Source organism: Triturus cristatus, chromosome 4_1, assembly GCF_964204655.1.
Source record: "Triturus cristatus chromosome 4_1, aTriCri1.1, whole genome shotgun sequence".
NCBI lineage: Eukaryota > Metazoa > Chordata > Amphibia > Caudata > Salamandridae > Triturus > Triturus cristatus.
The window spans coordinates 1,194,570,412-1,194,592,931 of NC_140585.1; the positions used below are offsets into that span (position 1 = coordinate 1,194,570,412).

The 22,520-nt window shown below is 45.4% G+C and overlaps 1 protein-coding gene across 2 annotated transcripts in view; it reads left to right on the forward strand.

Annotated features, from left to right (window-relative positions):
- Positions 1–22,520, forward strand: part of MAST1 (microtubule associated serine/threonine kinase 1) — a 492,671-nt gene that overhangs the window by 320,290 nt on the left and 149,861 nt on the right. For both annotated transcript variants that reach the window (XM_085654477.1, XM_085654478.1), the window contains 2 exons: positions 14,196–14,328; positions 14,853–15,018. In XM_085654477.1, coding sequence (XP_085510603.1) covers positions 14,196–14,328; positions 14,853–15,018 — 299 coding nt within the window. The remainder of the gene's footprint in view (positions 1–14,195; positions 14,329–14,852; positions 15,019–22,520) is intronic.

A 22,520-nucleotide genomic window follows, 5' to 3' on the forward strand; every position in this document is an offset into this window, starting at 1 on the left:
GCTTCAGCCCCTTCGAGCTTCTGTATGGGCACCCTGTACGTGGACCTCTTAACCTGGTGAGAGACGGATGGGAAAGAACTCCCAGAAAGCTCCCCCAGGATGTGGTGAGCTACATGCTGGCCTTCCGGAGCCAAATGGCTAAGTTGTGGAAGCAAGCTTCTGACAACTTGGAAGCCAGCCAAGCAGTGATGAAGGCGTGGTATGACCACAACGCTCACCCGGTGGAGTTGGAGCCTGGCCAGAAGGTGTGGGTGATCGAACCAGGAGAGCTTAGTGCCCTCCAGGATCGCTGGTCAGGACCCTTTGAGGTGTTGGAGAAGAAGGGTAAGGCTACCTACTTGGTGGACCTGAAGACCCCTCGTCAGCCCCTGCGGGTGCTGCATGCCAACCGCCTCAAACCCCACCACGAGAGGCCCGAAGTCATCTTGATGATGGTGACTGACGGAGGAGAGGACGTGGAAAGCGAGCCTCTCCCTGATCTGTTTGCGTCTCAAGAAAAGGATGGGTCGGTGGAGGGAGTGATTCTCTCCCCATCTCTAACTCCTGAACAGCAGGAGGACTGTCGCCAGGTCCTGGGGCAGTACTCTGCGTTGTTCTCCCTTGTCCCGGGTAGGACTCACCTGTGCGTCCATGACGTGGACACAGGAGACAGCCCACCTGTGAAGTCCAAGATCTACCGGATGTCAGACAAGGTGAAGGCCAGCATTCATAGTGAAGTCACTAAGATGCTGGAGCTAGGAGTGATTGAACCTTCTAGCAGCCCCTGGTCCAGTCCGGTGGTGTTAGTACCAAAAGCTGCACCACCGGGTGCCCAACCAGAACTGAGGTTCTGTGTGGACTACCGGGGACTGAATTCAGTGACAAAGACTGATGCACATCCGATCCCTAGGGCGGATGAATTAATTGACCGGCTGGGAGCTGCCCAATATCTAAGTACCTTTGACCTTACTTCGGGGTACTGGCAGATCTCTTTGACTGATGGAGCAAGGGAAAGGTCAGCCTTCTCCACGCCCAATGGCCACTACCAGTTCTGTGTGATGCCCTTTGGGCTCAAGAACGCACCTGCCACGTTTCAGCGCCTGGTAAACCAGATCCTCACCGGAATGGAGAGTTTCTCTGCTGCTTATCTGGATGACATAGCCGTCTTCAGTAACAGCTGGGAGGATCACTTGCGTCACCTGCAAGCTGTTCTCCAGGCCCTGAGACAAGCTGGATTGACGATCAAGGCCAGCAAGTGCCAGATCGGGCAGGGGTCGGTAGTGTACCTTGGACACTTGGTGGGTAGGGGAACGGTGCAACCCCTCCAGGCGAAGATCGAGGCCATCATGGCCTGGGAACCCCCCAAGACACAGACTGAGGTCCGCGCATTTTTGGGCCTCACGGGATATTACCGCCGCTTCGTGAAGGGGTACGGTACCATCGTAGCCCCCCTCACGGAGCTCACGTCCAAGAAACAACCTCGACGGGTAGTCTGGACGGAGGCTTGTCAGCAAGCCTTTGAGAAATTGAAGAAAGCCATGTGCGAGGCCCCGGTCTTAAGGGCCCCAGACTTTTCCAAGAAGTTCATTGTCCAGACAGATGCATCAGAACATGGCATTGGGGCAGTGTTATCGCAACTCAACGAAGAGGGTCTGGATCAACCCGTGGTCTTCCTATCCAGGAGACTACTTCCCAGGGAACAGAAGTGGAGTGCAATAGAGCGTGAAGCCTTTGCAGTGGTATGGGCTCTGAAGAAGCTGCGGCCATACCTGTTTGGCTCGCACTTCCTTGTTCAGACCGACCACAGACCCCTTCGTTGGCTGATGCAGATGAAGGGGGAGAATCCCAAGTTGTTGAGGTGGTCTATTTCCCTACAGGGGATGGACTTTCAGGTGGAACATCGGCCTGGAGTGGACCACGCCAATGCAGACGGTCTCTCAAGGTATTTCCGCCTTAGTGATGAGAACTCCCAAGGGGTTGGGTAGCTCTCCCCACTTTCAGCTGGGGGGGACGCGTGTTAGACCTGTCAGCCCTTTGGGTGGTCCCTCCTCATCATTATTTATTTTGTCCCACTTTTGCCTCAAACCCTGTTTGAATTCTTCCTTTTTGGGAACCACCAGACTTTTTCGTGTTGCTACAGATTCAGGGAGCCATTTTAGCTACCCCTGAAACTTCTGTCTGAGGGCCTGAAGCACAAAATGGTGGCCACCTGTGACATCACCAGCATCCACTGGAACCTACCAGCACCTTCCAGAACATTCCAGGAGATTCCAGAACTCTGTGACAGTTGGAGACCGTTTAGAATGTTGGGAGGATAAGAGAGGCAGTTGGCAGTTGGAGCTGGCAGTTGGCACCTGACTGGTGAAGAGAGAGGAGCACAACAGTGAAGGAGGAAGGAGTGAAGCAGCAGGGGTGGAAACTTGTGCCTGGAGTGGGGTCCATAAACCCACCCTTGATACTTGTCCCTACTGATGGATCCCAGCCTATAGCCCTGTGTGGGAAGAAGACAGAATAAACTTATCCTAAGGACCTGGACAGCAGGAACAGGCCTTAGAACCAAGAAAACAGCAAGATTCTGACCTGAGAACTGGTTTCCCTGGAGTCCGGCGTCGAGTAGCCTGAAGACCTGGAGCCCGAGGTGGAGAAGCGGCGCTGACTGAAGTAGCAGACGTCGTACCCGGAGCCGCCTGAGGTCGTGAGAGGGCGCCGACGGAGGTCGTGAGGAATACCAGAGGTCGAGGAGGAAGTGAACCGAGGTCGAGCGAGCGGCGTCATCGGAGGAGTGAAGTCCGCCCTCCGGAGTCGTCGGAGACCGAGGTAGAGGAGCACCGGAGGTCGGGAGTGAGGATCGCACTCCGGAGTCGCCCGGAGCCTGTGAGGAGGAGCACCGGAGGTCGGGGGTGAGGATCGCACCCCGGAGTCGCCGGAAGTCGACATCGAGGCCAGGCCGGCCGACGTCATCGGAGCCGAGAGCGCCATCGGACCGGAGCCGCCCGAAGTCGACATCGTGAAGAGACTGCCCGACGCCGTCGAATCGGAGGTCGAGATCGAACCGAGGCCACCGACATCGGACCGGAACCGCCTGCCGGCGTCGTCAAAGAACTGACATTGTGCCGAGGCCGCCGAGACCGAACCGGAACCGCCTCACGGCGTCGACACGACTCCAGCGGCGTCGGAACATCAGAAAAAGGGCAGTAAGTGGAGTAGAGGGCGCCTAAGGCCCTGTGGAGACCTGAGAGACTGCTCTAAGGGGCTAGGGAGGTGCTGAAACCAACCTGACTGTGCAAGGGGTGAACTGGGACTAACCTAGAGAGGTTGTGTGGAGAGAGAAAGCCAGGGCACTGGTATTCCCCCCTTTGATCTACCTCAGTTTAGGCCTCAGCCTTGTCCCAGCCAGGGAGTAGCCCCCCTCAAGCCTTCCACAACCCTACCAGCTGTGCCTGGGCCATATCAGCCCTTAAGAATTGAAGTGTCATCTGATTATATGAGGGTTGCGGTATACTTTTAATTATTTATTGGGGATACTGTATTTATTGAGTTTTTACCTATTTATTGCTGCACTATATTTATAGGTCCACAGGACTTGTTGGTGTACAATATTTATTGGTACAGTATTTATTGCCTCAAAGTATTTAATTGTCTGTATATATTGCACTTGTATTTATGCCCTGTTATTTATGATCACCCCTATTTATTTCATCAAACAGCCAATATTTATTTGACCTGCACTAATTGAAACTTGTATATTGTGATTGACCTATTTATTTTTCCAATCAGCAACTAAGAGAAAAAGATAAAGAAAGAATATTTTCATAATTTTTACGGTGTAGAGTCGTTTTTGGAACGGATGCACGCATGGTTCTTGTATGGGTATATTGTATGCTTAGCACTGCGCCTGTTTCCTGACCACTCGAGCCAAGCTACCACAGTGTGTTCGGGGAGTCCACCACCACCCTGCGGAGTGGGAGTGGGCGTTTCCAACACCTGCAAAGTGAGAGAGGGATCCGGGGTTAGGAGAGGAGAGAGGGATGGAAGGGAGGGGGTGAGAGGAAAGCTGCATGGGTAAACGGCTTAACTCTACACAAAACCGCCAGGGTTTTAAGGGACCCCTGCTTCTTCCGGTCAGGACCAGGTGAGCTTCTAATGTGGCAGCACGTATTGCTGCAGAGTGGAAGGCCCTTCACAAAGGTTGACTTGAAATCTTTCTGATGATAATTGCTGTATTTTGGTTATAAATGGGTACTGATTGGGTGAAATCTTTCCTCAGCGTTACTGTGTGTAACAAATATCAAAATAATGAAGCAATGCTATCCCAAAATACGCGGCATCACATAACCTTATTTACATTTTCATCCCACGCAATTTAGTCAACAGGTTTAGACTTTTTTGTCAAGAGGGGGTCCTTACGCCTCAAAATGTTGACGGGGGGTCTCGGTATCCAAAAGTTTGAAGACCTCTGCTGTAGATTCATCTTGAATATGCCCCTGTTGATTGTTGGTGATATTTTTGTTGCTGCATCTGGTAGGGGGCAGGAAAGTTAGAGGAAATAGTCTTACTGCCACTTCAATATTGTGACCTGTGAAAGGATCCCGAAGAGTGGTTGTCTGTAGGGCACCCGTCCCATTGGTTGTATCTGTGTCTCTCTTGAGCTTTTGAAGCATCTGATCTGTTATCTGTCCGAAGCGATTCTCACCATCACACGGCAGGTTCAGCAGATGCTGCTGTACTTTTGATTTAAAGCCAGAGACCCAGAGCCAGGTGTGATGCCTGACCTGGATGCTGGTATTAACTCCCCTCGCCTCAGTGTTGGTTGTGTCAAGAGTGCAGCGAATGGTGGCGTTTGAGATGATCTTGCCCTCTGTAACCAGTAGTTTTCCACACTGCATATACAGCTCAGGGAGGTGTTGGAGAAGTTCCTCCATCTCTTCCCAACCTGCCCAACCGAGTTGTCAGTCCTCCAGTGTGTGGCTTATTGTACTGCGACTCTCTTGTCCGCTGCATCAATCTTTTAACTCTCCTTGTCAGGAGGTTGAAAGTTCCTGAGTGTTGTTGTGTTTCTGCTCAGCGTGGACCACGAGGGAGTCTGGAGGAATGTGGTTGCGAATGTTGGAGGAGTTATCAACCCTATATGTGAAGACTCAAGCCTTGACTGGCTCTTTGAATATCTCAGCCATGATCTTACGCATCTCTTTCAGCTTTGGGAGGAACTGGAGGGTGCGTTGTGTCTTGTGTTTTGACCAGGAAGTCACCTTCTTCCTTGACACCAATCATGTCTTCTTTGTGAAAAGTATCCATCCTATGTATAACCTTGTGGGGCGAGGAGGTGTCATGGGGGAAGCTAGCGCTTGATGGTGCTTTCAGAACTGAGTAGGATTTTGGCATCAATGGTGTCTTTGATGTCAATGTCTTTAGTGCCGGTTTTGAGAGCGGTTTCAGCACCAGTATTGGCGTCACTTTCGATGCTGGAGTTGATGAGTCCATCAGCTCCTTGTAAGGTCACTGCTTATGCACAGCGTTAGAGGCCGTAGAAGGTAAAGGTGTTGGATTTTGTTGGTGCCAACCTTGGCCTGAAGATAGTGGAGGACCGGCAGTGCTCTGCCTGTCCACATGGTCACTGTGTGGCAATGGGTTGTGACTGGTAGTGACCATATTCACAGATGAAGTCTTCGTGGGTTGTTGAACCTTGGGTTCTTGTTGCAGCTCTCCTTCAGATCAAGAAGCAGGGCTCACCTTTGAGATGGACTGCACCAGCTAGGCTTTGGCAGAGGCAGCTTCTTCCTCTACCTCCATGTCTTTTTCCCTGAAGATGTCATGGGTGTTGGCTCCATCTCCTCTCTGCATTCTCCGATGGACCCACCTCCGCTTGCGTGGGTATCAAAGGGTCTTCTTTGAAGTGAAGTTGAGGCAGGCCTGGCCTTGTGCTTGGGAGAGAGGGAGAGATTGCAGACTTGATGGTGGCCAGACCAGAGGAACTTGGAGCGACACTTGGGGCAATATTGGAAGAGTGTTCTTTCCATCTCTGACCTGGCATTCTCATCTAGAGGGCGACGGAGACAAGGGACAAAAGTTTCTGGCAAAAGGTGTCGACATGAGTGTTGTTGTCGAACTTCATTGACCAACAATGAAGTTCGATCTCATGTCAGATAGGACTGTTCCATGACAACGGGAGTCAAAGAGTCGAAAAAGGCAGTTATGCTATCATGCATCGAACACAGAACCTGATCGGTAAACGTCCCAACCCGATGGTGGGAAAAGACAATCTAACAATGGAACCAGTGCCCGTGCACATTGCCCCTTAAGGGAGGAGTCATGATAACCTTGTGACTTGAAACACTTCTTCATAGTTAAACGAAGCTGCGAACGTTCAAGCCACGCATGATACGAAAACATGTTTTTATTTTACCAGTTACATAACATTCTCCAGTTCCTTAACAAAGGCAAATTTTGAACATCTCTACACCTAGAGGACACCTTCCTTAACATCCCAATTTATGCAAAACAAAGACGCTTCCTTCGATTAATGATCACTGATTATCAGTTCAAGGTGCTTCCACTCAAACTAAAATCAGAGCCTCATGTCTTTACAAAATGCATGGCTCCAAATAGCTGCATTTCTAAGACGAGGCTTTTTGTTTGCCCATGCCTTGATGAATGGCTGGTAAGGGCAAAAAGTTGACTGGGATCCCAGGACATGAACTACTTGAGTAGATCTGGGCAGCAACCAGAAGAAATCAAACCTGTTATGAAGCACGGAATTAATATTTTTAGGAGCACAAACATACATCGATAGTGGAACAGTCTTTCGATCTGAAGAACGAGGCAACGAATTGATAAAACAAGCAGCATATCTAATGTCGAGGTACAAATATTTATTTATTGTGTGGCTAATTAAAAACCATTACAATTTTGACAAAGACACAAGCATAATAAAAACTTCAAGTCAGAGAAAGAAACACACGTTTTACAGCGTAACAGTAAGGCAAGGCGTGTAATAAACACATAATTAGGTACAATAGTATACCTATGTATTTCGTAGTCTTATAACAATAGGCTAAGTTGTAAGCCTATCCTTAGTTGCAAAGTGCAGTTTGCAGTAAATATTACCTCTGTTGCCAACAGCTAAAAAGCACTGAGATACTATTATGCACTCCTAGAGGGAAGAACATTGTTACTAGTTGCAAAATGTGTTAAAACAAACACAAAGATAGGAAAATAAGAAAACTCATTGATTCAAACAAAATGCAGAGTGCACAAAACAATTCCCACTTTTCTCAACAACGACAAGACGCAAAAAAGCTATTGTGCACACCTAGCAGCAAAGGCATAGTTCCTACTGGCAAGCATGATACAACAGGCCTCATGTTAAAAAAAAAATTGAAAAAGCTTATTGGTTCAATCAAGGTGCTAAGTACAATATCAGAATAATAGCCGCAACTAATCATAGATCGAGTGTGTAAGCTATTAGCCCTTAGAGGACACCCTAGAATTCACACTTAAGTCCGATGAGCCACAGTCAATCAAACTGAAGAAGTCCACAATAAGGTGCAAAAAGCCAGATAAATGGGAACATTGATAGCACCAAAAGAACTTGGCAGAGACATGACTCACACAGCACAGATGCGGCATTAGAATAACAAAACGTTTCTCGACAGGGGGTGCCCACCAGTAGGTAATAAGGGCTATGTGCTAAGAGCAATGGCTAAAGTGATAAGAAGGGTAAAAGGGCTATGTGCAAAGAGCACTGGCTAAAGTGATAAGAAGGGTAATAAGGGCTATGTGCAAAGAGCAATGGCTAAAGTGATAAGAAGGGTAAAAGGGCTATGTGCAAAGAGCAATGGCTAAAGTGATAAGAAGGGTAATAAGGGCTATGTGCAAAGAGCAATGGCTAAAGTCATAAGAAGGGTAATAAGGGTTATGTGCAAAGAGCAATGGCTAAAGTGATAAGAAGGGTAATAAGGGCTATGTGCAAAGAGCAATGGCTAAAGTGATAAGAAGGGTAAAAGGGCTATGTGCAAAGAGCAATGGCTAAAGTGATAAGAAGGGTAATGAGGGCTATGTGCAAAGAGCAATGGCTAAAGTGATAAGCAGGGTAATAAGGGCTATGTGCAAAGAGCAATGGCTAAAGTGATAACAAGGATACATTAAGATTCCTTAGATGGGCACAAACATTTTATCAGATGAGAGGTTAAGCCGAGTCACATCCAGTGAATAAAATTTCATGAATATTCACAGTGGTAGTTAAATGTCGCTCTGCTCAAGGGCATGCTCTGTGCTTTCTTAAACTATCCAATGATTCAAAAGAATGAGTGTGCCTTTATAATTTAAATCCCAGTGGGGTATTCACTTGGGTGCTTAGGCTGGGGTCCCTCGGTGGAGCCCTTAGGCGGCTGAGCTTCTTACCTGCTAGAGTGACAAAAGCTGACAGGATGTTCAAGGTAGTGTTGTCGGCATCGAGGGAAGCCATTATGGCCTGTCGGCATGAGCGAATGCCCAGTTTGTTCCATTCCTGCTTCAACAGAGTTTTTGTTCATCAAGTAAAACTGGGTAACTGCAGACAATATGTTCAAAGGATTCACCATACATTCCACATCCCCCGCGGTGTGTACTGAATGATGTGTCCGAATGTTGTTGTGTCTGAAGGCTAGCCCCACCTAGCTAGGTGCATTACGGATGGCCATTCCCAAAGCATAAGGGCCATGAATCTTGCTTTTTTGTGTGTTTAATACATGCTGGACAAGTAGATAAGGGAGGGGCTGATTGTTAGGAATTGATGATGGCCCATGCGTGCTTTCGATCTACTAGAACGTCCATATCCGCCTAATGCGAAAGAAGGCTCATGCACTTTTTAATACATTGCTTGAAAGTATTTTGGCTCATGTGGAAGGCCCAGAGCTCTCCCGCATTCAAGGTGCTAGGATAGTCCTCTAAAAAAAATGGGGTAGTCTAGAGCCGCCAGTTTGAAACTCATCCCACAGTGGGGCTTCTGAGCATACTATACTGGCAAGCTTAAGTTTGTAACTGAGATTTAAGAAAGTTCCAGCTCTGGCTACCCGCTGTTCATGAAGGCCCAGTTACAGCCATATCTGAGGAGTGGAAGAGGAAGAGGATCTCGACAAATGAAGAGCAATCTTATAGATGTTAATGACAAGTCTGTTGAAATGTTTGCCATCCCTTCCCAATAGGACTTTGCTGACATAGGACAGGGATTGAATCATTTTTGCCCTCATCACATTCAGGAGAGGGAGGAGGCTTGCTCCCCATAGCAAACTTGACATTTTTGACAGGGACATCTGACGGGCCAGAGCTTTAATTTTAACTTCCTTCTTTTGCCGAACAAAGGAGCCCCTTGCATCAAGTGATGACCCCCAGGTAGTTGTAGGATTGTTTCTTCATTATCTTGCATTCATTTTAGATCCAGCAGTCCCACTTGTTAGATTTCCTGGTCAATGTTACAGTTTTGGTTTTCTTTTAGTTGCCCACCAGGCTTTTGGTGATGGTGTAGGAGTGCAGCATGTTTAACAAATGCTGCAGCCCAACTCTTGTATAGCTAAACTGGTCTAAGTCATCTGCATAAAGCAGATAGCTAAGGTATTCACCTCCTAACTTTGGGAAATGTCTATTGATTGTGTTCAAGGCGCTGGACAAATCGGAAATGAACAAGTTAAGGAGTATAGGGACTAACATGCACCTCTGCTTTATGCCCCATGAGGTTGCAATTTTTCTTGAAACACAGGATCCGTCACCCAATTTGATGCAGAGCCATCTGTTGGTATGCAGCTGAATGCTGTCCTCCAGGAGGTTTGGTGGAATGCCCCATTTCTTTAGCTTTGACCTAAAGGCCCCCTTGGGACACAATCAAACACTGCATTGAAGTCAATGAAGCAGCAGTCCAGCGACGTGTGCAAGGTGATTGCCTTCTCGGATAATATGTATATGGCTAGCAAATTTGTCAGTGTGCCGATGTTTTGATGAATATAGTTTGGTTCTTTGGGATGAGCCCCCTCGACTCCATCCATTGCTGGAGGTCCATCAACTTTTGCTTTGTTGTCCAGAAGAGCAATCAATCTATATTTGCTGGGGTCAGATTTAGAGCCTCTTTTGTAGATAGGTTGAATAATGGCCCCATATCTAATGTCAAGAAAGGAAACTGCTGTAAGAGTGCTCAAGGCAATGCTAGGAACAATACTTTGTGCATTCAACTAATAACTCATTGTCCTCTCCATACAAGAATAAAATAGGAGTAGTTAAACGAGCAGTGGCAACAAATTTGTGGAGACTAGGACGGCATGATTCAGATAATTATACAAATATGGAAATAATTTCAGTAATGAAAGAGTAAAGAAGACATTTTCAAATGCCAGCCAGGAGAACCAGTAAAGCCTCATCACTTTTTGAACATAGGCGCAATCCTGTTAGGGTGGGAAGTCAACTTGCAGTGTATGCAGGCCAATGGAATATGGTCTAGGAACGAATCTCAATTGCACATAAATCTACTATGAGCTGAGAGTGGCCAGGTTAGCATTGAAAGCTTTCCTCCCTATTGTTCAAAACTCTCAAGTTGTGGTGTAAACTGACAACACTACCACCATATTCTATATTCTCAAGGAAAGGGCTACAAGATTGCTACTGCTGTCACAAAAGGCACACAAGTTATGGAGTTGGGCTGCCACAAGATGGATCTTTCTGCAGAGCATGTTGCAGGGATCTATAATAATATAGCAGCTCGCCTGAGTAGACAGTACTCAAGCTCATGCAATTGGGAGATAGGTGGCAGTCAACCGAAAGTGGTATTTCATTGTTTTTTAAAATAAATGTATTGATTTTATTCAATAACACAATGTCATCATTATATATATTCAGAAAATCCTTCATAAACACTATACATGAGGGTATTGTTTGATTATTAGCAACTGGGCAGTAAGAATAATTTTAATACATATGAATAGAACTTAGCAAATATAGTCTAATCTGTTTCCACAACTAGATTTATCTTATTGCTCATCATTTAAGTTGTCAAAATGTTCAACCTAGGCACCCTATATCTGGGGGTGTTTTCTCGGACATCCTCTAACTTTTCATATGGGTATTTCCAGATTACAATATCAGTCCATGCCTCGCCTCCATTTTAGAACCCTTGGGGGTACAGCATCTCCCCATGTTTGTGCCATGTACCTCTTCCCTAATGTGAGTCCCAGGCGTAAGGGGGTTCTCTCAGCTCTCATGAATCCTTCATCACCGAGTGTATTTAAGAGGGCAATCTGTGGGTTGAGATCAAGTGATCTGTTTAATATAGGAATTGAAATTTGGAAAATCCCTTCCCAGAAAGGTTTCAGTTTGGGGCATAGCCATATGGTAGTAATGAAATCCCCTAATGTTGTATGACATCTCAAGCATTGTGACCCAGTTCCCCATTAAACTTCCAAAGCCTTGCAGGTGTTTAGTAGACATAGTGCAAGTATTTTAATTGGATCAAGTGCAGCCATTTCATAATTGCCACTGCCCTAAGGGCCAGGAGGACAAACGTCCACTCCTCCTCCTCTGTGTACCCAATGTCCACTTTTCAATTCTATTTTAACCTGGCCGCATTGTCAGGGGAGTTAATGGTAAATGTCTTATGTGTACTTGGACAACTTCCCCGGTAGAGAAGGTGGGGCATAGTCAACTTGGCTTCCAGTGAGCTGAGTTCTTGTATCTCATGAGAACTGGCCAATTATAATTGTCTCATTTGGAGATATCTGTAGAATTGATTATACTGGCATGGAATGCTTTACCCTTGACGTTACGCAGTATTCATGATTCTGTGATCTTTTAAAAAAAGTTAAAAACCCTTCTCTTTGAATAGTACTTTGGTCTGCGGTTCCTTTTCTCAAGTTCGTGCCGGGACACTCTGCCGAGTATCTGTGCGCGTTATAAATTGATCTAACATAACATACAGTAAACCCAAATTCCTCTCGCAAATTTATGAAGGTCCTAAGTCTGCCCTCTGGTGCTACATCACACCGGGTGGAAATACCCAGACAGTCACAGCCCCTGAATCCAGGTAAGGCATTCACATCTGGTAGGACGGTGCCCAACCATTGAGTGTTTTTATTTGTTAGAATATGAATCCAGCAAATCTGTTTATTTGCTGCTTTCCATGCTGTAAGGACCTTCTTGGTGGCTGAAGGGGCCCTACTAGGAAGATTCCCACCATAGATTAAATGAAACGGTGACTTATCTCCTCAAGTCCACATTTCGGATGTGCACAAAGTGTCTACTTTTGTTCCCACTTGAGAGGCATATATTCAGTCAATTGCTACTAGTCGGTGTGATGCCCTGTAGTATGACGTCAGGTCTACCTTGGCTATTCCCCCATCATAGCATGCAAGGAATGCCACTCTGGGGGGACCATTGTTCCAGATTAATGATCTCAATAGGGAGGCCAGCATTTGCAGGCACTGGTGTGGTGGGCTGTATTGGTAACTCTGTAATATAAAGATAATTTTGGGAAGGGTGATCATTTTCAGCAGTGAAATTTGTCCCGCTAATGACAATTGTAGAGTCCTCCATATCTGTGTCTTGATGGACCATGTCTACCATAGGTGCAATGTCATCAGTGTGGGCATCTTTTCCTGTGTGGGGAAGTTTTATGCCCAGGTATCTGATACTGCCCCAGTTATGCGTGCTTTTGCTAAGCTTCACTGCATTGATGTGTAAACCAGCAGAGAGACTGCAGTGGGATAGGCTGTGCTCAGAAGCTGTTTTTCTTAAGGCTGACATTCTCACATTTCTCTATTGCGTATAATAATGGTATGATCCGAATTCAACCATGTAAATCTATGAAAGACCCAATGCTAATGAAGGAAAAAAGGTTACTTAACTGTAACTTGGTTCTTCTGCATTGGCATCTTTCATAGATTCACATGAGACCCACCCTCCTCCCTTGTACTGAGACTTCCTTTTATAATATCAACTTGTAACAAGCTAAAAAGTCCAGTAGTTGGAATCCTCTGGTAGGGAAACAGCTGAAGATGCAGACCTCTTATTGGTTGGAGTTTGAATAATTAATAATGATGTAGATAGGATGCAAATGGTTTGTTTTTCAGTTCAGTGTTATTCAGTGTAAATGTACATTGCTATATTAATATTGTTACTGAGGGTTCCCATTCTGATGCTGGGAGATAATTCAAGCATGTGAATCGATGAAATATGCCAGTGCTGGAGAGTCAGAATCAAAGGTAAGTAACATTTCTCCTTCCTTCTTGGAAGCTCCATTTCTTTAGGAACATTGACCTCATTTTTTCTTTTTTAAAAGGGAAAAATATAAAACAGTTTTGGGAGCAGTGCTGCTGCATGTGTTTTACTTCGATTTTTAATTTTCTAATGTTTATGTTGTGCATTTGTATGTAAAAAATAATGTTTCCTTTAGAAAGGCACTGTGTTTTTGTTTCATTTGGAGAGCTTTTTCTCTATCTTTCAAAAGAGTTCCAGGATCTGGTACATGGGCAGAGATATTCAGTTTTATTAATTTAATGAATGTGTTTATGATAGAGACGTAGGCAAGTAACTTTTCCTTTTGCAGGATATTCTTGTTCCACAAAATTAGTGCTGTTGCTATCCTATTGAATACATATCTGGTGCGATATTGGTCACTTTCAGTGGCATTAATAGTGTATAGATAGTGCTTGTTAGTGGAATACAATGAACACAGTTCAATGATCAGTGGCTGGATTGCATTTAATTGCTCTAGTGTTGGTATGCCTTTGCACTAACTATCTAGCACACAAACAATGTAGCAACTGACAAATGCAAAAACTAAGCTGATTTGAATGTGTGATCAGTATGTTTGATTACAAGCACCAGGGTTATGTCATGCAAACTGATGACCATCTCATGAGGCAAATCGTCATTGTATTTCCACTGAGAGAGACTTGTGTATCAATTCTGATGGTTTTGGAAACCCCAGGGGAGGTTTACACTTTTTGTTCATATTGTATTCATTTTGGACATATCAAAAGAAGTACTAACCCTTTATGATTGTCTAATGATTTTGCTCGAGCCGTTGGCAAAGAGTTTTGTCTGGTTTCTCCTGGACATCACCAGTGATTGAGGAGTTTACTATTCTGCAGTTTGATGTGGGGTATTGTTGAGTGAGGAGCCTTTTTTTCTTGTTCCTTCATGCCCCTGCTCCTTTCTGGTTGTAGGTGTTTAAGGGTTGTGTTTGTCTCCTGTTACAGCCTGCTGATCACATCCATGGGGCATGTTAAGCTGACAGACTTTGGCCTTTCCAAGATGGGTCTGATGAGCTTGACGACCAATCTCTATGAGGGACACATTGAGAAAGATGCCCGTGAATTTCTGGACAAGCAGGTGAGGCATTTGGAAAAGTGAAAACCTGGTTGGAGGGAGACTGCTGAGCATTTAGTTTAAAGGATATGATGGTAGGTAAAGAAGTGTGGTTGGGTAATGCCTGGGCAAACTAGAGCAGAGAAATAATTGGAAAGTGTGAAGGGGAAGAGTGGATGAAGAAAGAAAGGGTTGTTTGCACCCATTCCAGGCATTCCCTTGATGGATCGAGTGTAGCTTCTCATCTCTTGGCCTCTTTTTAAAAATGGTTCACCCTAATGGGCAGTATGCAAAGCTCTATTCTGTGGAAAACCTCATGCTCCAGTGCCTTGTGGCTATTTTCAGTAGCATCAGGCCCACCCCTAAATAGACAAAAGTATCTTATGGTGTTGTTCATGGTGTTTGCAGTGCACAAAATGCACCTAAGAGGGCATGATTGAGAGTGGGGAGTGAGTGTGAGAAAACTGAATATACAGTGAGTTCACTGTTTATTTCACAGTGGATACACTGTTTTCACAACCCCTGGGCCTGTCCTCATCTCATTTCAGGTGTGCGGGACTCCAGAGTACATTGCCCCTGAAGTCATCCTGCGCCAGGGTTATGGGAAGCCGGTAGACTGGTGGGCGATGGGCATCATTCTCTATGAGTTTCTGGTGGGGTGCGTGCCCTTTTTCGGAGACACCCCGGAGGAGCTTTTTGGACAGGTCATCAGTGGTACGTATTAAGGCAGGAGGAGGGTAAGAGGGGACATCCGAGGTCTTATTGCAGCCTGAGGGGCTGCATCATCAAATGCATTCAATAATTAATATTTTACTTATTTTTAAATCATTTTTATTGAGGGTTCCCAACATGTTCAAGAAACAGAGGTCAAAAACAATATATGCTCAAACTATGGATCAGATATATGTAGACATGCCAACCCAGCACTAATCCCAAACTGAAATAGAGGGGTGAGAGAATGGGGGAAGGGTACAATAGGAAAGAGGAGTAATCAGCTCTACATAGTAGTACATAACTGCAGTCAAGTCCCTTTGGTCACAACATCAGAAGGTAGCTCATCTTCCTGTATGTCTCTTACTCTGTTTCGTCGAGCACTTAAAACTTTGCTCTTCTCTGAAGCTTATCCCTAATGTTCTTTTTTCTCTCGATTTGGCTGATTGTTCCATCAGTTGCGCCTTGACGCCCTTGGGCAAAGTAGCGCATTACAAATTTCCTATCAATCAATCAATCATGTCCCTAAAGAAGAACAGCAGGCACAAGCGAACAACTAATCATGTGCTTTCCTTCTCACCCCCTGAAATTGCTCATTTGTCTCTACTTTAGTAAAAACATAGTGCCTGTGAGACACCTTCGACTTGCCGGATGGCAGAAAAAGCACAACTAGTCACAGCATGATTGGTTCCTTTGAAATGACCTTAGAAGTATGATTCCTATTCTGTGTAGAGCAACTGTATAATGGGAAGAATAGAATGAGCTTCTTCTGACAGGTAGATGTTTCTGTAAGCATTCCTTCTCTTTCTCTTTTGCTGTGTTTAAATCCTCCTTGACAGTGCCTACTCGATCATGTTGCTGCTCCTCATAGTATTTAGCCATTATGCCTTCTGTGACATTACTCTAGGAGAGTCCAAAAGTGTGAATCACTGTATCTGAAACGTGTTGGATCATTTTACCTAGGATGTCTTCACTTCATTATCCTTGATAGGCGGATACTGGCTGAACATAGCTGATCTTCAAGGGATTAAATCTGAGTTTCTATGTGAATGAAAGCTGGAATCATTCAGCCTTTACAATTCTGCTGTATCTTTCTATCTTGTTGCAGCTTGATGCACAGCCCTCCAAGGAGACAGTCTTCACCACTTGAGTCTGTACTGAATCCTCTGTTTTGAATAGCTGCTAGGTGTTTGGACAAAGTATCGAGTTAAAAGTATCTTGTGGACAAAAAATGGTGTCAAGATTATCAAGGACACAAATAATGTGAAGGTAAATTTCTTGGGGTAAGCAGAGTTTTATTATACTTAACTCCACATATATCCACAGTGACAATATGTATATCGTCAAGGTACGTAGATGTGGAGTTAAGAATAGTAAATCTATATTTACCTATTAGCACTTACCTTCCCCGATATTTTGGTGCTTGATATTTTTGACACACTATTCTATCCACACAATATTGTAGCTTCGACGTTCTATCAGGCAACCAGCTGCTGATCAGGCAAGGCCTTAATGGCTTTAATGGAGGTTATTTTTCCTTTCATGTCAGTGGTGGTATGTTCACCCCGGTATGTGGCATCATCACCTGCTTAAGCTGAGATCACCAACTGTGTGCCATTATCACCCTGCCAAGATTGCCTCAAAGAGAACATTTCTCTCTTGCTTTTTGTTTTATCCTATTTAGGAGGCATAATCATATATGCTGCCAATATTACAGAAGTAGGCAAATGGGGGTGAATTCAAGGACCTCCTCCTCAAGGATGACATCTACTACCCTCCAAGGGCAGATGTTTTGCAGACTCCCTGGGCCATCTCCCTTTATCCAAGCCCATGCCACAGTCCTCTACAGCCTCCAGGGGAGCTCCTCATTAGTTCCAGTACACCATCAGGCTTTCTGGATGAGCAGTGCAGCTGCCTTTGTGATCATCAATTTTTTGAAAGAGCCGTCTTTGAAATGACCCGCCCGGGGCCTGCCCTCTCACGCTGAGTCTCAGCTGCATGACCACTGCCATCTTGGGTTGCTGCTAGGATGAGGGGAGTCACACTTCATCCACTAATTGCAGGTGGTAGACAGAGAAAAGATCCTCTGCAGCAGACACAAGTGCGCTACAGCGTTCTTTGTCTATGGGAAATATTGCCAGCCTGCTGTAGAGTCCACAGCTGCATCAACAACACTGTGCAAGAGAAGATACACTCAAAAACAGATATGTTATGAGAACAGTCTGTTGGTGCTATGTGTATGGGAATGGCAACCACTGGAAAACATACCCATCACCTTCCATCCTGTCATAAGGTCCTCTGTGGCAGATTATTTTACTGAAAAGTGGCATCAAAGTATTTGTGATTATGTGTGTCTGTTTTTCCTATATTTTGTTTCTAACAGTGCCTCCACGTTTGGCCATTGAATCAGCAGGACGTCTGGTTTTGACACAGTGCTCTTTACCGGTTTCAGTAATTTGTCTCCTGTAGTCTAAAAACCCTTTTAAAACAATTGGTTTTCTGTTTTTCAGTCACTGATAACAGTGAGTCCCTTTAAGCATTTTGGAGGTAACAGACTGGTTTTTGATGTTTCCTTTGGTTTCTTATCTGATCGACGATTCTCTGTTTCTATGACCCTCATCAGTGTTTTTTTCTAAGTCATATTATGACATCCCCTTCATTAAATCAGCCACAACACTATCTTTTCGACCCTCTGGTGGATCGTGCTTGAATCATGATCAATCAAACCTGGCCCTTCATCTTTCTCTGGGTAAGACATCATTTGTTTCATATAGAGCAGTCATGAGCATCACTTGAGACAATGGCTGTTTTGCTTACACCCTTTTCTCCCCAGCCTCATGGTCACAACTGGCATTTTGTTCTGCAGGCAAAGAGATTGTCTATGCACCACATAAAGGCCATGGAACCCCTTCCCAAATTGTAGTGATGAAGGGGTTCTACGTGAGGTTTCTCATAATAGGAAACAAATTGAGCGAATGGCATCACATCCTAGACCTTCAGCAACTCAACAAATACTTAAAGCAGTTATTCAGAATGGTGATCCTAAAGGAAGTTTTGCTGTTGTTAGAAGATGAAGAGTTCAGCATTTCTATGGCGATACAAGGTGGTTACTTCCATACACATATCGACTCCCAAACATCGCAAATACCTCTAATTCATGTTAGTTGGACACCAATTTAAAGTCCTGCCTTTTGATCTCAAGTGAGTCCCGAAGATACTTACATTGTACATGGCTTTAGTGGCAGCATTCCTCAGTGTCAAGGTCCTCAAATCTTCCTGTATTTAGACGACTGGTTAGTCAAAGGGAAATCTTTCCGTGTGTCACAAAGTCCACAGAAGCATGCAAAAACGTGTTCAGGAACCTGGGTCTGTCGAACAACACAATCAAACCTCGTTTGCAAAAAACAACATCTATTCCGGTCTTAGGTCCATCCTGACTGCTGAAATGAACAAGGTTTTTCCACTGAAGGATAGAATATTACTTCTTCAGTCCCTTTCGCAACAGATTCAAAATCACAACTCAATGACAGTTTGTCTTTTTGAATCCTTGCTGGACTTGATGTAATAGTGTATTCCACTTATCCCATTCTACAAACTGCAGATGCACCTATTGCAAGATGATCTGGATTTGCAGTGACTCCACATAAGTGGAACCTTTGTTGACCATATCTAGGTACTTCCCAAGATCCACAAGCTTTAAGATGGTGGTCGGAATGCATAAATCTCAAAGAAGGTTCTGCCTTTCAGCATTAATTACCTCACTTCTTCTTGACTACAGATGCCTCAATGGAAGGGTGGGACACTCACCTTCAAGAGTTGGATGCAAAAGGTTATTGGATGACATAGAGGGACCTTAATTTAAATGTGTTACAGCTCAGGGCAGTAAGGAAAGAATTGCAATAATTCCTTCTAAGATTGAAAGAATAATCAGTACTGGTGACGATGGACAATACCACACCATTTTATATCAATAAGCAGGGAATTACACAGGCTTTGATCTCTTTAGGAAGAAGCACAGAACGTAGGGATTGGGTGTTATACAGGAAGTAGCTCTCAAAGGGGTAGCACCTCCAGGAATCGCCAATAAGTTGGCTGATGCCTTCATCAGAAAAGACTATGGGCCATATGTAGGTAGCCCAACATTTACCACTTCATAAATACCGAATTTTACCGATTCGGTATTTATGAAGCGGTAAATGATATGTAGGTAATCCATCGGTAATATTTACCGATTCGGAATGGGTTGGTAATTTAGAATCGGCATTTACCGATTCGGTAATGGTAACTGGCTTCCCATTGATTCCTATGGGCCAGGAGGCCCATAGGAATCAATGGGAAGCCAGTTACCATTACCGAATCGGTAAATACCGATTCGGTAATGGGGGAGCACAATCAAGGGTGGCAGGGTGTCACAGTGACACCCTGTTGCACCCCTGATTCCTGCATGTGTGCACATGTGGCGCACATACATGCCCTAAGGGCATGTATGTCTGCCACATTGCACACTTCAAAGTACACTAAAATGCTTTTTTACAGCTATTCGTCATTAACCACCAACTTTTAGTTGGTGGTAAATAACGAATCCCCACACCAACGACACACTCCCCCTACATCTCATTTCAGGATTCTGTATTTACCGAATCGGTAAAATTACCGATTCGGTAATTTTACCGATTCGGTAAATTACCGAATCCTGAAATCTGCCCCCTACATACCAAAAGCCTAAATACCGGTCGGTAACGGGATATTTACCGAAAATCGGCCGTTACCGACCGGTATTAGGCTTCCTACATATGGCCCAAAATGTTTTATGAGTGGGAATCAGGACCTGACAAGCATGTTCTTTTGCCATTGACATCTATTTGCAACACCATTAAACAGAAAATGGTCATTCTTCACCAGCCGGCAATGACATGCTGGATTGAGGACCATTGAAAATAAATTGTCAGTTCTTTGGCAGCAGGTAGTGGCATCCAGGGTTGAGAGGAAATGCATTTTTGATTATATAGTACTCTTGCTTTTGCCTTCCTATCACTTTATCTCATTCTGAAAGCCCTCAGCAAGGCCAATAAAACAACCCTGTAAGCTAATCCTCATAGCCCCTGTGTGGGACCAGCAATATTAGCTCACAAGTTATTTCCACCTCTCAGAGGTTCAACAAGTACCACTTGTAACACAACACATCTCACTATCCAGACATGGCATCCAAATTCTCCATTACGACTTGGCCTCCCTGCATTTGTATCTCTTAAACAACCTGGAATTTTCACACTTAGATATTGCTCCGGACTTCACAACACATCTCACTATCCGGACATGGCATCCAATTTCTCCATTACGACTTGGCCTCCCTGCATTTGTATCTCTTAAACAACCTGGAATTTTCACACTTAGATATTGCTCCGGACTCCTCTCCAGTTCTTACCAAGAAACTTGATGAATGCCAGCATGTCTCTAAAGTAGCCTCGCGATGATGTGGTACTGAGCTAACTACTAATTAACAGGAGAAAATAGCAGTTAGAGTTTGTTGAGGGGACACAGTGGTTTTGACTTTTTTCTTAAATTTCTGATGGCCAGTGGTGAGGTGGACTGCATGTTGAAGATAATCTCCTTGCAACTTTTATCTTCCAGTGCTCTGACATCCCAGACATTTTCCCCTCAGAGTGTCCATGGACAGTCAACAGAGCATGTGAGTTTCATTGGCATACCTTAGGCATACCCATACTCCAGAGGTCTGTAGATTAGCCACGTGGTCTACTCCAGATGGATACTGGAATCATTTATATCTTCTTCCAGTTCAATATGGCCGTAGTGATGACATCCTACTATTAGCATCGGTTGTCACCACCTTTCCTTCCTTTTCGATCACTAAATCTCTAACCGTTTTCCACAAATAGGGAATCTGTCAGTGCTCAACCAAGCAATGAGGAAAGGTCATATCCCAAAGAAACTGTGTTAAGTGTCATGCACAGACATATTTGCTTTATCTGTGCACATTATCCATACAATCAGGCATTTGGTAAGCACGACTACTCACCCGTAAGGATCTCAAGACGCTGGGAGGGGGGGGGGAGGGGTGCAGGTTCCAGTCCATCAAGGAGGGGTTCTGTCGAAGAGCCAGGTTTTGAGGTTTCTTGCAAAGATGGGGAGCGATGTTGTCTGTCTGAGGTGGAGCGGAAGGGCCTTCAAGGCTCTGGCTGCGAGGATGGAGAAGGAGAGGCCTCCGGATCTGGTCTTTCTGGTGTGGAGGACCATGGCGTAAGAGACTGGGCTGATCGTAGGGTCCTTTGAGGTGCGTGGAATTTGAGTCGGCTGTTCAGGTATGCTGGTCCGGTGTCGTGGAGGGCCTTGTGTGCGTGGGTGAGCATCTTGAAGGCGACTCTAGCCTCAATGGAGAGCCAGTGGAGTGTGCACAGGTGCTGGGAGATGTGGCAGTGTCTTGGCAGATTGAGGACCAGTCTTGCGGTGGCATTCTGGATGTTCTGTAGCTTGTGGGTGAGGTTTTTATTTATTCTGGCGTAGAGTGCGTTGCCGTAGTCGAGTCTGTTGGTGACCAGGGCATGAGTGACGGTTTTTCTGTGTTCGAGGGGGATCCATTTGAAGGTCTTACATAGGAGGCAGAGGGTGTGGAAGTAGGAGGACGAGACAGAGTTGATCTGACGGTCCATTTTGAGCTCGGAGTCCAGGATGATTCCCAGGTTGCGTGTGTGGTCCATGGGGGTGGTTTCCGAGGGCGGGGGTCCACCAGGTGTTGTTCCAGGCATTGGGGTTTGGGCCCATGATGAGTACTTCTGTCTTGTTGGTGTTCAATTGTAGGCAGCTGGTTTTCACCCATTTGGCGACGGCTTCCATTCCATCTCTAAAGTTGTGTCTGGTGGTGTTGGGTTTGTTGGAAAGGGAGAGGCTGAGTTGGGTGTCGTCTGTGTATTACACAATGTTGAGTCCGTAGGTTCTGACAATGGGCGTGAGCGTAGCCACGGAGCCATGTAGACGTTGAAAAGAGTCGGGCTGAGGGAGGACCCCTGGAGGACTCTGCAGGTGGTTGGTGTAGGGTCCGAGAGGAAAGGGGGGAGTCTGACCCACTGCGTTCTGCCGTAGAGGAAGGAGTGGGTCCAGTTGAGGACCCTGTCCTGGATCCCTGCATCGTGGAGTCTGTGTATTAGGGTGCGGTGAGAGACTGTGTCGAACGCCGCTGAGAGGATGAGGAGGATGAGGGCTACTGTTTCTCCTTTGTCCAGTAGGGTGCGGATGTCGTCCGTTGTGGCGAGGAGGGAGGTTTCCGTACTGTGGTATTTTCTGAAGCCGGATTGGGAGTCGAGTATGTTGTGCTCTTCGATGAAAGTGGCGAGTTGTCTGTTGATGGCTTTCTCAATTACTTTTGCTGGGAACGGGAGCACGGAGATGGGTCTGTAGTTTTTTAGGTTGGTGGGGTCTGCAGAGGGTTTCTTCAGGGGGGGGTTTGACCTCGGCGTGTTTCCAGTCGTCAGGGAACGAGGCAGTCGCCA